Consider the following 12507-nt stretch of genomic DNA (forward strand, 5'->3'; position numbering starts at 1 on the left):
TTAAATGAGTATTCACTCATTCAAAAACAGATCAGAAATGACACTGCATTATTTCTAAAGAGAATCCATTGAGTTAAATAGAAACAAGAGGTAATACAGAGATTCACTTTATGCACAAAAGTATTAGCGGTAGCTGAGGGTACTGAGCATTAACATTTAAGCATTGTACATTGTTCTTTCAGACTTCTCAGTAGAAATCGTTGATTTTTTGCTCCAACTCCTATTGAAAGGAAATGCAAAAATTAGGAGCGATGACATTTGCGGCGAATGGTTATTGACATACGCTAGGTAATTACTTTGATCCTGGCCTGTGTTCATCTATCAACAGCATGAGTAAATACGATACCAACCGTTATTAATGCAGCTTTGTGATGGTCTCTTCTGTATCTGTAGACACTTTGGCAGAGGAGAGCATAGAGTTTCTCCAACTTGTGCACCTCATAGCCATCAGTCTTGGTCACAACTTTGTCCAATAGCTCCTTGATAGGGATAAAATGACACACACCGCATTGTAAATGTATCCATGATGAGCCGTGAGCAACAAATCGGTAGCCCACCTTTAACTTGTCCCTGTCCACGACCAGTGAAGGTTTTTCTCGGTCACGGTTCTGCGATGCCTTTTCCATATCAAACTGCTGCTGAACAGAGGTCTTTGAGGCCCAAGTCGTGCTCGGCTCTACGACATAAAACACAGAAGCACGTGTTCAGGCTTCTGTAGGAACGAATGAAGTCTTGTCCGGAAGCACGGCGGTGAAGGCAAACCTGCGCCGGGGTCCTTATCTCCTGTGAGGGTTCCAGAGTGCTCTGTGCCGGCATTGTCTGTGGTAACCACCTCCATTGGTTCCGGCTCATGTGCTGCAATCTTGCTTTGGCTGCAGGCTTGGCCGCAACCTGTGTACAAGCGTCCCTGGTTATGTCCTTCGCCGCTCACGGAACTGTGCCTAATACTGACTGGGTTTTGTGGCGTCACTTGAAAACGCGACTGATCTTTGGCTACCATATGGTTTTGTGTCAGGTGGTCAACATCCCTTTTTTCACTTTCACTCTGAATAGCGTCCTTCAAAGAAGCTCGAAGCGCCGCTTTGACCTCCTCGCCGTCTTCGTCAAAAAGCTCCGGAGACAGCACTTTCTCCGTCTCGGTGTCTTCGTCGGCATCTTCGTCGTCATCGCTGCTTAAGTGACTATTGTCTTTACAGACGTGAGAAGAGGAAGAGGCCTTCTTGGAGTAGTAGCCCGAGGACCAGCGAGTCTTTCGCCGTTTCTTTCTCTGCACTTGAGGATCCAGATAGGCGTTTGTTACGACCGAGTGTTGTGTGACGTTTTGAAAAAGGCGCATTTGCTCTACCTGTGCTTTTAGGAGTAACGGACGTCGAGGAAGTTGTACTAGGAATCGATGCCGTTGCGGCTTTGACCGGCTCTTTTTGTGGCGTCTTCTCAGTTAGCTTATTAGCCTCAGTCACAAGTTTGGCCTGTTTGGGAAGGGCATGGTAAAAGGAAGGTGGCGTCGACAAGCCTGAGGACAAAGACGAGCTTCAGGTGAAAACGCTGATCTACACGCTCAATTCTCATTCATCGAAATTGGCATCGACAAATCTGGGTCAATGTAGTTTCTCGGTTGAAGGCGTCACTCGCATACCTCTGTTGATGCGTGAATTTTTGATTTCATCGCAAATCTTCTCAAAATTTTCATCCAATTCATGTCGTATGATCGCATGCACCGTGTCTTTAAGTGCACAGGCCTTGTGTCGAATCTGGCGGCCTGGAAGAAGAAGAAAATCAGGATGGCTCCTTTATTCTAAATGGGCAGCGTGTACCTGAGGGTTTGGTGTCCGGGTTGTATTCAAGCGCATTCTTCCAAATGAGATCCACATCTTGAAGAAAGTCTTTGACTGTTACATATTGATGGAGGTCAATATTTGAAAGCAGGCTTGACAGGTCCATAGGCTTCTCTATCACAGCAGCATAATCAGGAACCTATAGAAAGAAGGTGGGAGAGTGCAGCTTCAAGTTCAAACAGTGATGCTAATACCACATTTGATGGATTGAAATGTGTGCTTTGGCGCCCCCGAGCGGACAAATCTAGGTAACTGCCTTTCAACATGATTTTCAATGCTCAAGCCAAAAGTGAGTTTCTGGAAGAATGACCTCCTCTAGATCCACAGGCTTTGTAAAAGCTTTGAAGCGTTTATCATGGGAGAGGCGATTTGTGACATCCCGCAAAAAGAGGCGGAGCTCCCTCAGGGTGTCTTCCTCTTGTTCAGCCAGTTTTTGGGCTTCCTGCTCCAGCAGCTGACGTGGCGGCGGAGGAGGAGCAACGGGAAGCACCTCCAAGGAGTGGGCGGCTGTAGGAGCGAGCCAAAAGCTTGATTTGGCCTTTCAACGTCACATTTAAGCATGTTTCTAAGAAATACTAAATGACAAAAAGCATCAAGTTTGCCTCACGTGACTTCCTTTTCGAGGCAGGAGCTTTGGCGGCCTGATTAAGTATTAGGTCTTCAAAGAAATGTCTTCTCTCCCGTTTGCTGGGAACTAGCACGTAATAAACCTCCCCATAATCAGCCTTGAACAATTCCTGGACCTGCCGAGAAAAGAGCGCGCGGTGAGGATAGCGAGCGGCGCTTCACCGATACGCCTAAGACTCGGGGGCAATGACCGAGCATATCGGTAAGGTGCTTCAATTGGTCTTCATACCTCAAAACTGAGTTCAGAGTACTCCAGACTGCAGGTTGCCAGGAGCAGTATGGGAGCGAAGGCGGGGAGGGAGCCGAGGAGGCTGAGAAAAGTGGCTTTTAATGAACAACCCACTGTCTCCCACCACTGTCCGATGTGAGGGATGTACAGGACACTGGGGGAGGTCCGCTTGGCTTCCACAAAAATCTGCACCATAACAAACGTCACATTACAAAGCAATCCCAAAGGCAGAGGGATATTTGCCATTTTAACAACCATTCTCCAAACACAATACGACTTGCAAGAAAATGAGCCATTGTGACCTACCTGTGCACAGGTCTCCTCTGGTGCCGTGGAACTGGCTCCAAACAGCACCGCCATGTCTAAAGTGTACACTGTGAATTTTTCAAGAGAATGGAGAACGGCGGGTGCCAGGTGAGCCGTTTGACCCGAGCCGCTTCGACCCTCCAAAAGCAGCCTGGGACGGTGAGAGGTCGGCTGGCTCAAGGCGTTTCTACGCAAACAGAGACAAAGATGAGCCTTTCTTCGAAAACCAATCACATTTCGACGGAGGGGATAATAGTGAAACCTTTCCACGCTGAGAATTCCCTTCGAGGCCGTGCTCTTTTGAGGGCTCTGCTCGTCGTCGTCGTCGCTGAACACCAGGTCGTCCTCGGACACGCACGAATGATCTGGAAACACAGTCACGGACGCACGGCCCTGAAGAGCATTGGACATTTGAAAGTAGACGGCTTTGGATACCTTGCGTCCTCTTCCTTTTCAAGCCCTGCTCGGCATGTGGGAAGACTTTGCTGACGGTGCGGAGGATCTCCTGCAGAGCGGCGCTCAGTAAGGGACGGATTGCAGGCAGCAGAGCCTTGGCTGGGGACACTACAGTCCTAATGATTACACACACACACGCTCTTCTTATTTTCCGACAACTTTTACGTTCATTTTTAACTTACGCGAAAACAAATAAAAGTAGACTTTTTAAAATACGATTGGGGACACATAAAGCCGTCTGCTCAAAATGATAAGAATTTGAGCATCAGATAGTGATTTATACCTCTGTGCAGCCGGCACCATCTTGCTCATGGCGGACATGAAGTCTTTGGCTGTGATTGCGATGGAATTCACATCAAGCACAAGTTTCTGTGACGAGGAATAAATTTGCGGATAGCGGCGCCGTAATGCGCACAGCGCCGCCTCCGAACACACCGCCTTGATGTCAGCGCCGCAATAACCTAGAAGGGAAAGAAAGACGCAGCTTCAATATTTGCAATTGAAAACATCGGATAGCAGAGCTGTTCAAACTTGAGGCTGTGTCATGTTGGCAGATGATTACAAATAGAAACATATGGTCAGCCAAATGTGGACTTGCCAACACATTCATCGGCCAACTCGTCCAAGAAATTGTCAGAAAGAGGAGGCGTCCACTGTCTGGTATGGATCTTCAAAATGTCTCTTCTTGCCTGCCCGACAAAATGAGATGGAGGGATTGGAATAAAGGGAAAAGAGACGGCAAATAACAAAGTCAAAATACTTGATTATTGCTCAACTTATCCCCCTTTATGTTGGACGGAGCGCGACCATGGTTAAATGACATTGACGAGTAAATTCTCTCAGCTAAGAATGTTCTGGAGTACAAGTGATGAAATGAAGCACGTCACTAACCTCTCTGTCGGGCAGGCTAAAGAAAAACTCTCGGTCAAAGCGCCCCGGGCGTCTGAGCGCCGGATCGATGGAGTCGATTCTGTTGGTGGCGCCGATCACTACGATCTCTCCTCTGCCATCCAGTCCATCCATGAGAGCCAAAAGAGTTGACACGATAGAACTGTAGAAATAATCACAAAAGATTGGTCGGCGAGCGTACGATGCATTCTTCAGAACTCCACCACACGCGAACGTGGTCGGGACCGATGTCGTTCATTGCTCACCTGTGAATCTGGTCCTGTCGACTGGACCTGACCGGAGCCAGACCGTCGATTTCATCAAAGAAAATGATGGATGGACGCATTTGGTATGCCTAGATGAGATTGAAAATGGATGTCAAGCTTATTGAAACGAAACGCAACCCGGTGCCCAGACGATTTGTAATGAGCAAAAAGTGTCATTGACCCGCTCAAAGAGATGGCGGAGCTGTCTCTCAGACTCGCCCACCCATTTACTGAGGCAATCGGCCCCCTTCCTCATAAAGAAGGACACCTTTCGTTCTCCCTGACTGCATTCGTTGGCCAAGGCTCGAGCCACCAGCGTTTTGCCGGTGCCCGGGGGCCCATAAAACAGACAACCCCTACAAAAGAAAAGAAAAGAAAACTGATTTCCAAGTTACATAAGAGTCAGAGATGATGTGGATGCTGTTCCTTGTTTACCTGGGTGGCTGGATGTGGAACCTTTCAAAGACTTCTGGGTAAAGCAGGGGGAACACCACCATCTCTTTCAGGGATGAGATGTGTCTGCTCAAGCCTCCGATATTGCCAAAGCGCACCTGCGTAAGGTGTGCTTGTCAAGAGTCAGAAAGCAGATTTTCTATTCAGGTATTTCCTTTGCTCACCGTTCTGTCTATGTGCATGGGGTCAATGAGACTTGCCCCAGTTTTCATGCGATCTTTGTGAATTCCCAGCAAGTCATCTTTCACAATGTTCATCGGCAGACTACTGTGGAGAGAAGACCATTACAGCTCTCAACTGTCACGGCAATAGGCTTTCTTGAACGGCAAAAGTCAACGTTTGAGGATTGGAGTTCTCACCTGGTGACCGACCGGCTCCCGCTCTTAGTTTTGCTATTCGGCCTGGCCGCTTGAAAAGTCTCATCTTCTGAAGAAGTCGACGTGGAGTCGCTACTACGGAGGTTGTGTCTCACCCTGTTTGATACACAATTGCATAGCTTTTGGAATTGAATCACGTTTGAAAATATTTAGGACTACCGCGTCGAGCTCGGCAACAAAAAGAGAGAAAGAAAGAGTCTTACCCCTCAGTACTATTCCTGATGGTGGAAGAGAATTGGAGAAAAACAATTGTGGAATGGATTTAACATGCACAGAGAGAATTGCCATTAAGCCAAAGGTGAACATGTCGACAAGACAAGAGGTCAAACGGCCATCGCAAAAGTTCTAAGTAGAATGTCAACCGTCTTGTCCCACTGACCTGCCGCTCCTCCTGTTGTAGGGATTCCGAGGGGCGGCGGAGCCAAAGGGAAATCTGCGTCCGGTGGGGGACGAGTGCTCCTTAAAGTACACGGGGCGCTTTCTGCTCACTCGGCTCTCTCGGGCTTCTCTGGGCTCTGGCGTCGGGACAAAATAAAAAAATAAAAATAGAATAAAATGCTCATGTGAAAAAGAACAAGTTACCATCTTGGGGCGCCTGGTAGAGAACGACATTTTTACGCTGTCGGAATTCGTAGCGCCTCTGGTTGTCTTCGTCGACGACATCCTCGTCGTCGTCAATGTCGTCGTCGAGGTCATCGACGTCATCGTCGTCGATGTCGTCGTCTTCATCTTCGTCCTCATCGTCATGATCATCTTCATCCCCGATGTGAACACAAAAAAAAAAGTGAATTCACTCAAAGTCACCATCAGAGCTCTTGTCAAACGCTACAAAGCATTAGGCGCTGGCTTCACCTTGGTTTTCCTTGGCATCCTTGATGTCCACGTTGGTCTTCTGCGATCGCCTCAGTCTGCCTCTGGTGTATACACCCAGCTGCTCACAGAAAACAATTTGGCATCATTTCACAGCCGCTTAATATAAACAATGTCTTTTTATGCATGCGGTGTTCATGACCTGTTCTTCATTGTTCAATCTGCGTCGCAACTTCTTCATGTCATCCATCTTTTGCAGGACAGCCTCTGCCGTGCTAAGGCCATCACAAGGAATTTGGTCTTAATTGACGCTTTACCAAATCGTAAATTGTGAAATGAATGCAGTTGATGTGACGAGTTAACGGGCTTTTTTTTTTTTTTTTAAATTATTATTTCAATATCATCATCAATGTGGATTTTTTTTCTTTTCTTCCGGACACTCACTTGGTGATGAGGCGGTCATAAAGGACAGACTGATTCCGGGAATTCAATTTATATTGGGTGATTCTGGAACTACGTCGTAAAGAGTGTTCCACCTCGTTGTCGGGGCTCCTGAGGTTGATGCGGCTTCTTTTGGGGGTGGAAGTTCCTTCTATCTCGTCTGGAACATCTTGAACATGAACAGAAACCAGTTTGTTGGCCTACCGTCCTAAAAACACACGTCCGATAAACACGATGCGTGGAAAACGGAGAATTAGGCGTCGAGTCCAAACGTACCCCCTTGCACTTTGGCGCAGGATGATTTTCCTCCCTTCTGCAGTCTGGAGGATTTCCTAAACACATAGAACGGTTGTACGGATGCAAAGAGCAGCCACAATAATGCCTCAATGAGACATGAGAAAGAGCTTCAGTCGCTCACCTGGTGGCATAGCCTCCAGCCTTTGGTTGCAGGTCACTAAAGGAGACCTCTAGTTTGACTCGTTGACCTCTGGTCTTCGGAAAGTCGTGGAGACAGCTTCCCGACTGCTGCTCGTCATCTCCCTAGCAGTCACAAAAGATGTTGAGAATCTATTGGTCAAGTTGCGCACTTCCCTGAAACTATATGATCTACAAGGCTATAGCAAACTCTTCAGGGACCGTTGTTTGGTCTGACAACATCTCAATCCAATCTACAATTGTTGAATTGAAATCAGCATTTAAGATGCTCTTGAACACCTCATCACTGATGTAAGCTGGGGCCCGCCAACATCAGACACCCTCACCCAAGTCAACCGCCACAATATTTGCCAGTATGAATTGTTGACTTTTGGTCACATCGTGTCGCAGATGTTATTTGACTCCTGCTGTCAGTTTGTCAGGTTAGCTTAGCTTAGCCGCCGGTTAGCAACAACATAGCAGCAAGTGCCGTTCGGACATCATACAGGATGCAACGGAACAAGCTTTGGCGCTCACTCGATTGTGTTCGGGGCTGCCCAGGTGATCTTCTCGAGCGCGGCAGGTTCGTGTCGACCGGGGGTTGTTTCTCTGCGAAGCGGGAACGAGAGACAGAAACTCCGAGCTTGTGTCCAACTCCATCGACCTCCTGTTTGGAGTTGTTGCCACCGGTTGAACACCACCGCCGCCGCTGCTGCGTAGCATTCCCATGTCGACTCCAGTCCTCAGTTATAAACGCACGAATGACGGGCGCTCGGTCACTACAGCACTCCAATGTATCCAAAGTTGAACGTCATCAGCATCGAAAAGATACACGCCAATTCGCGGCGGCCGCCACACAAGCGTCGCGCTCCTCTTCTGCCCTTGATTTCTGGCGCCACGAATGACGTCAGAGCAGTGGTGGGATAAGGAGCTGCCGCGAGGGAAAATAGACCCCAGGTGCAATTTACTATGAGAATCTGAGAGCACCCAGGGTGTCACAAGAGCCCCGCGACAGCATTTCTTTACGAAAGCTATACTAAACTTTTAATGGCCGCCAATTTTAATAGAATCGAGCAAAAATGACTCGCTCGTGAGCTTTGGGCGGAAGAATACATTGACCGTACCACTACCGGTAGTTTTGGAGCGCGCTCTACGAGAAAACCTTGTTTTCAAACGTTTAGCCGTTCTAATGCGTTAAGGCGATGTTGACAAAGATTTTCAAAAAAAAACCACATAATACGAACCCGATTTTTTTTTATTATCTCAATGAATAACTGATCAACACAAGAGAAAAAAAACGGTATCCTTCCTTGTCAGAAAAGGAGGGAACTGTACGAGCAAGTTTATTATGAGGGGTAATCTCAAATATCCCACTGGCTGATGGTAACTTCTGTTGACTTACGAGTGAGTCGAAATGAAATGATTTTGCACTTTGATCAAATGTAAGTCAAGGGATGTCAGTGGAAGACTTGAGGTTTAACTCAAGAGCCCACATACGTAGGTAGACGTGTGCAGTAGCCATCAAGCACATTTTTAAACGTATAGTGTGTGACAAACCACGACACTAATGAGGGTAATAAAACGTCATTTGAATTTTGTTAAGATTATCTTATCAATTTGGTATGGCGTTGATGAGACAGTACTTGGAAAAGGAGCGTACCCCAAATCATCATGCCATTAATGGTCTTGGAAAGAGAAATGAATTTCACGCAGTTGCTGGCTACTTCACTATCCTGTCTACGCCGAACCCCATCACCATGCGGGCGGGCGGGCTTTGGGTCCTTAGGCAATGGCTGCCAGGTAGTCTTTCACTTCGGCTGGGGTGAGTCTCTTGAAGCCGGCCTCATTGCAGATGCCAACCTCAATATTCTCTTCAGTCATCTGACCTTCAAAACTCTCCTGTAATCATAAAGTCATTGTGAAGGACGTTTCTTTGTGAAAATGTATGACCAGGAAATTGTACCTTTAATGTCAGGATGGCTGTGTGGATGGCATCTTCCAATTCCAGGTCATTGTTATACCTGGAGGATGAAAGCCAATCAAAAATGCAGTATGGTACAGTTGTCAAGATCCACTGAACATAATGATAATAATGATAATAGAATGATAATCACAAAACCAATATTGCAAGAGTAGTAATAGTAACCCTTGTCGGCTATGTTTTATCTCAATATATTCTCAACCAGTCTGGTTGAAATTACAAATACACACACACACACACACTGACGTGATCCTTGTTGTGATATGCAGCTGATAACGGAATGCAATAACTGTGCAACTTGAGTGTGAAGCAAGCTACCTTTTCTCAAGGAATGTTTTTCCATTTACGTAGTTTTTTCCCATGGCTGTGGCTTTCCATGCAAAATATGCCCCCTGGGAAAGGAAAGATGGGACGGGGGACAGTACTTAAATTAATACTCTTCTGTAATGATATGTCATCATTTCATCAATGCTGAATAAAGTTTTAAAAATGCTCAATTACTAAAGGAATTAGGCAATCCGATTTTTCCTCAACTTCATGCAGTCTGGTTAAACTACTCGTGACAAACAAGGATGCAGCCTTGGAGACGAATCATTTCTTCAGAAAATGAAAAGTGAACTTACTGAGGGATCTGACTGGAACAAGTAGGGCTGGTCTTCATCCCATCCGGCTATCAACAATGACACGCCAAATGGACGCACTCCGCTGTTGTAGAGAAGAAAGAAAAACATCACAGCGCAGTCACGTCACTGACAAGCAGAGACAGAGACAAAACGAAACACACGGGTTGAAATCGGAACTGGGTGTCTTGCAGTCTTTGATGAATGAATGCAAGTGCAAGGTCAATGAAAAGTGGAAGTAAGCTTCACCCACCCTGACTGTGTGTACTCTTGCATCACAGATGCCACTCGCTGAACAAGCTGGCCTGTGGGGATAGGTTCTTGGTAAACAAGAAAGTACTGCTGTGCCAGCTTCCTGGCTCGTCGGACCAAAACCCTGCAAAATACAACATGTATTCATCTTTCCTTTAAAAACTACAATAAGATTTGACAAAAAGAACTTTTCACAAATACCTGTAATCAGGCCCCATCCCGCTGTACACCATGCCTATGTGCTTAGTGATGGGCTCTACTTTGTGAACACTCTGCTCATCATATAGAATAGACTTCTGTTTCTTTTCTGTCGCCAGGACCACCCCATTGGAAGCTGGAAGAAGAAAATAAATAGATAGAAAGCCATCAGACCTCCAAATGCATTCACAAATGAGTCGAAGCAATTTTACCTGAATCCTAATACCAATTTTAACATTCATGGACCTAGTAAAAACTGCAATGTCAATTAAATTGGCTAGGAAACTGACGGATTCACTCAAATGCCAATCAACAAGGAACATCAAAATTGGAAAATCCTTACCTTTAATGCCGACTGAGGGGGCTCCAGCAGCTACCGCGGCCAGTGCATATTCAATCTGCACCAGTTTACCAGAAGGGCTGTGAAAAAAGACATGCGGACGCTTCATCAAAATTATAACTGAGAAAGGAACGTTAAGGTAAACAGAAATGTAAAAAAACAAAAAAAAAAACGTTCCTCTACTTAGCGACAGTCTACAAGTGAAAGCGAAAGCTAAAGGCTTTGATAACGCAAAATGTACCTGTCGCAACACATTATCGGAGCTGCCAGGTAAAACTCTCACCGAACGTGTCAATGTGCGAGTTGGAACAGAGTACAGAATAGAAATCGCGTATAAAACTGTTAGCAACATGCTAACTGTACATGTAGCTGATTCATTGCACTTCCAGACAATGACAGTGCATAGACAACATCAGATGCTAAAGATATACAAACATTAGAGACGAGTTATCGATTTTTATCTATTGCGATTCAACAGCAATTATTGTAAGCAGCAAGTTTATTGGATATATTTGAATCAACGGTAATTTTATAAAGTTTACCTAAATGTGGTCAGAGAGAAACTGTAGCCACGTTCCGCCATTTTGTTTTTCTTCTTCTCTGGTGAATTGGCTCGCAATATTAAATGAGGAACACTGCCACCTAGACAATTTTACTATAAATATCCTATCACCACAGCTCACTCTTGGAACGTAAACCCTAAGAAGAAAGTTCTTAAATAATGTTTAGAATATGATTTTTTTTTTCATTTAAAACTAAAAACACCCAAAACACATCATATTCAAGCCTAGGGACCTTTCTACCGCTAGACGGCAATAACGTTCCCTATGTGTGGCCTAAACGGAACAGAAGAAGAAGTAAATTGTCGCCCTTTAGTGACGAACGTATCAGTGACCGTGAAGTGTTTGACATGTTTTGAAGGGAACCAACGTGGGGAGATCAAATGAATTTGGCTGCGTTGTTGCACCGTTTAAGATGCTCCTTGTTGAACATCGAGAGCAGGCTCCTGCAGGTGGCTGGGATAGAACAACGCTTGGGTGAGTGTTTAGCACGTATTCATCTCTCCGATGTTTGTCTTTATGGCCGGCCGGGCAGTGATGCGATTGTGTGTGCAGTTCCAGCCCTGGCAATGAATGGCTCCAGCCTGCTGCCTTCTGTCGAGGAGCAGAGTGGAGCGGGACCTCACGGCGTTTTGGACAGCATCATGTGGATGGCAGCACCCAAAAAGAGACGCACCATCGAGGTCAACCGAACAAGGAGGAGAGCCGAGCCCAAACTTTGCAAAGTCAAGGTACAGCCGAAGTAATTTGCTCATTTATTACGTCAGCGGCTATATAAGCTACACTACACGGTTTTTTTTTTTCTGTTTGGGCCATTACACACTATATGTGAATAAGACAGTCACCTCATTCATCTCTCCTTCAGCTGAACATCGAGCCTTGTCCAGAGTGCGGCCACCTAAAGCAGAAACACACCATGTGTGGCTTCTGTTACGCTAAAGTGTGCAGAGAGACAAGTCTGATCCGTCGGCAAATTCAAGAGATGGAGGGCGGTCCTCTGGCTGCCCCGACTGTGGAGACCGTTGTCTTGTACGCTGACGAGAAACCAAGCGAGCTGGACCAAGGAAAGAGGATAGTGGAGAGGCCTAGGAAACGCCCCGCCTGGTTCCCCCACTAATGCTCGTGTAGTCTGGCGCTATGCGCTGCACTTGTGCTGTTGTCTGGAATTATTGTGGCTTGATTTGCAGCCACATGCTATGAGCAACGTTGTTTTGTGTCAGCAACAACTTCAATATCTTTTGTTTGGTAATAAATCAATGTGGGGAAATAAAATCAACCAAAGCATGTCATTTGTTCACCCATTGGTTCTCAATGGTGCTATTTCGTCGGGCCACGAGGGAGCTCATGATGTCGTCAACCGAGGTGCCATGAGAGAGCATCAATTTTAATCGACGTGAGAAACACTGCACTAGACTATGCATACCTCGAGCTCCTCAATTCAAGCCAGCCGGTGA

General features: G+C 46.2%; 3 protein-coding genes across 6 annotated transcripts; 1 reads left to right on the forward strand and 2 right to left on the reverse strand.

Annotated features, from left to right (window-relative positions):
- Window positions 1-47: 47 nt before the first annotated feature.
- On the reverse strand, window positions 48-7989 carry atad2 (ATPase family AAA domain containing 2). 4 transcript variants are annotated; one of them, XR_015066861.1, is made up of 31 exons: window positions 7640-7989; window positions 7107-7228; window positions 6965-7020; window positions 6692-6857; window positions 6450-6522; window positions 6290-6368; window positions 6020-6190; window positions 5817-5952; window positions 5641-5655; window positions 5420-5533; window positions 5225-5327; window positions 5043-5158; window positions 4789-4963; window positions 4608-4696; window positions 4345-4504; window positions 4052-4142; window positions 3737-3914; window positions 3433-3569; window positions 3260-3362; window positions 2998-3184; window positions 2692-2877; window positions 2443-2578; window positions 2146-2342; window positions 1815-1974; window positions 1637-1759; window positions 1346-1513; window positions 953-1272; window positions 763-891; window positions 558-676; window positions 351-479; window positions 203-220 (listed from the first exon to the last, which is right to left on the reverse strand). XR_015066861.1 is itself a non-coding variant. In XM_085917770.1 (30 exons), the coding sequence occupies exons 1-30, from the start codon at window positions 7829-7831 to the stop codon at window positions 188-190; spliced, it is 4188 nt and encodes a 1395-aa protein (XP_085773896.1). In that variant the 5' UTR covers window positions 7832-7989; the 3' UTR covers window positions 48-187. The 4 variants fall into 4 exon arrangements, 3 of the variants coding, with proteins under 3 accessions (XP_085773896.1, XP_085773894.1, XP_085773895.1); XM_085917770.1 differs by having other exon boundaries at window positions 48-220; window positions 763-1272; window positions 6056-6190; XM_085917768.1 differs by having other exon boundaries at window positions 48-220; window positions 763-1272.
- A 350-nt stretch (window positions 7990-8339) lies between these two features.
- On the reverse strand, window positions 8340-11119 carry psma2a (proteasome 20S subunit alpha 2a). The gene is made up of 8 exons (XM_085918582.1): window positions 11036-11119; window positions 10497-10573; window positions 10157-10289; window positions 9957-10079; window positions 9707-9788; window positions 9402-9475; window positions 9066-9123; window positions 8340-9001 (listed from the first exon to the last, which is right to left on the reverse strand). Exons 1-8 carry the CDS (start codon window positions 11074-11076, stop codon window positions 8885-8887), a joined length of 705 nt encoding a protein of 234 aa, XP_085774708.1. The 5' UTR covers window positions 11077-11119; the 3' UTR covers window positions 8340-8884.
- A 209-nt stretch (window positions 11120-11328) lies between these two features.
- mrpl32 (mitochondrial ribosomal protein L32) lies at window positions 11329-12335 on the forward strand. The gene is made up of 3 exons (XM_085918583.1): window positions 11329-11530; window positions 11609-11784; window positions 11919-12335. Exons 1-3 carry the CDS (start codon window positions 11437-11439, stop codon window positions 12168-12170), a joined length of 522 nt encoding a protein of 173 aa, XP_085774709.1. The 5' UTR covers window positions 11329-11436; the 3' UTR covers window positions 12171-12335.
- Window positions 12336-12507: the final 172 nt, after the last annotated feature.

Source organism: Syngnathus leptorhynchus, chromosome 8 (assembly GCF_054491065.1).
Source record: "Syngnathus leptorhynchus isolate UIUO chromosome 8, UIUO_Slep, whole genome shotgun sequence".
NCBI lineage: Eukaryota > Metazoa > Chordata > Actinopteri > Syngnathiformes > Syngnathidae > Syngnathus > Syngnathus leptorhynchus.

Coding starts and splice junctions, on each gene's coding strand:
- atad2 (XM_085917768.1), bottom strand. CDS start 7,831: ATGGGAATGCTACGCAGCAGCGGCGGCGGTGGTGTTCAACCGGTGGCA. Junction 1,760..1,814: donor CCCGGACACCAAACCCTCAG/GTACACGCTGCC, acceptor TTCTTCTTCCAG/GCCGCCAGATTCGACACAAG. Junction 1,273..1,345: donor CGTTACTCCTAAAAGCACAG/GTAGAGCAAATG, acceptor TGGATCCTCAAG/TGCAGAGAAAGAAACGGCGA.
- psma2a (XM_085918582.1), bottom strand. CDS start 11,076: ATGGCGGAACGTGGCTACAGTTTCTCTCTGACCACATTTAG. Junction 10,574..11,035: donor TTCTCTCTGACCACATTTAG/GTAAACTTTATA, acceptor CTTTTTTCACAG/CCCTTCTGGTAAACTGGTGC. Junction 10,080..10,156: donor GGGATGGGGCCTGATTACAG/GTATTTGTGAAA, acceptor TGTATTTTGCAG/GGTTTTGGTCCGACGAGCCA.
- mrpl32 (XM_085918583.1), top strand. CDS start 11,437: ATGAATTTGGCTGCGTTGTTGCACCGTTTAAGATGCTCCTTGTTGAAC. Junction 11,531..11,608: donor TGGGATAGAACAACGCTTGG/GTGAGTGTTTAG, acceptor TTGTGTGTGCAG/TTCCAGCCCTGGCAATGAAT. Junction 11,785..11,918: donor CCAAACTTTGCAAAGTCAAG/GTACAGCCGAAG, acceptor TCTCTCCTTCAG/CTGAACATCGAGCCTTGTCC.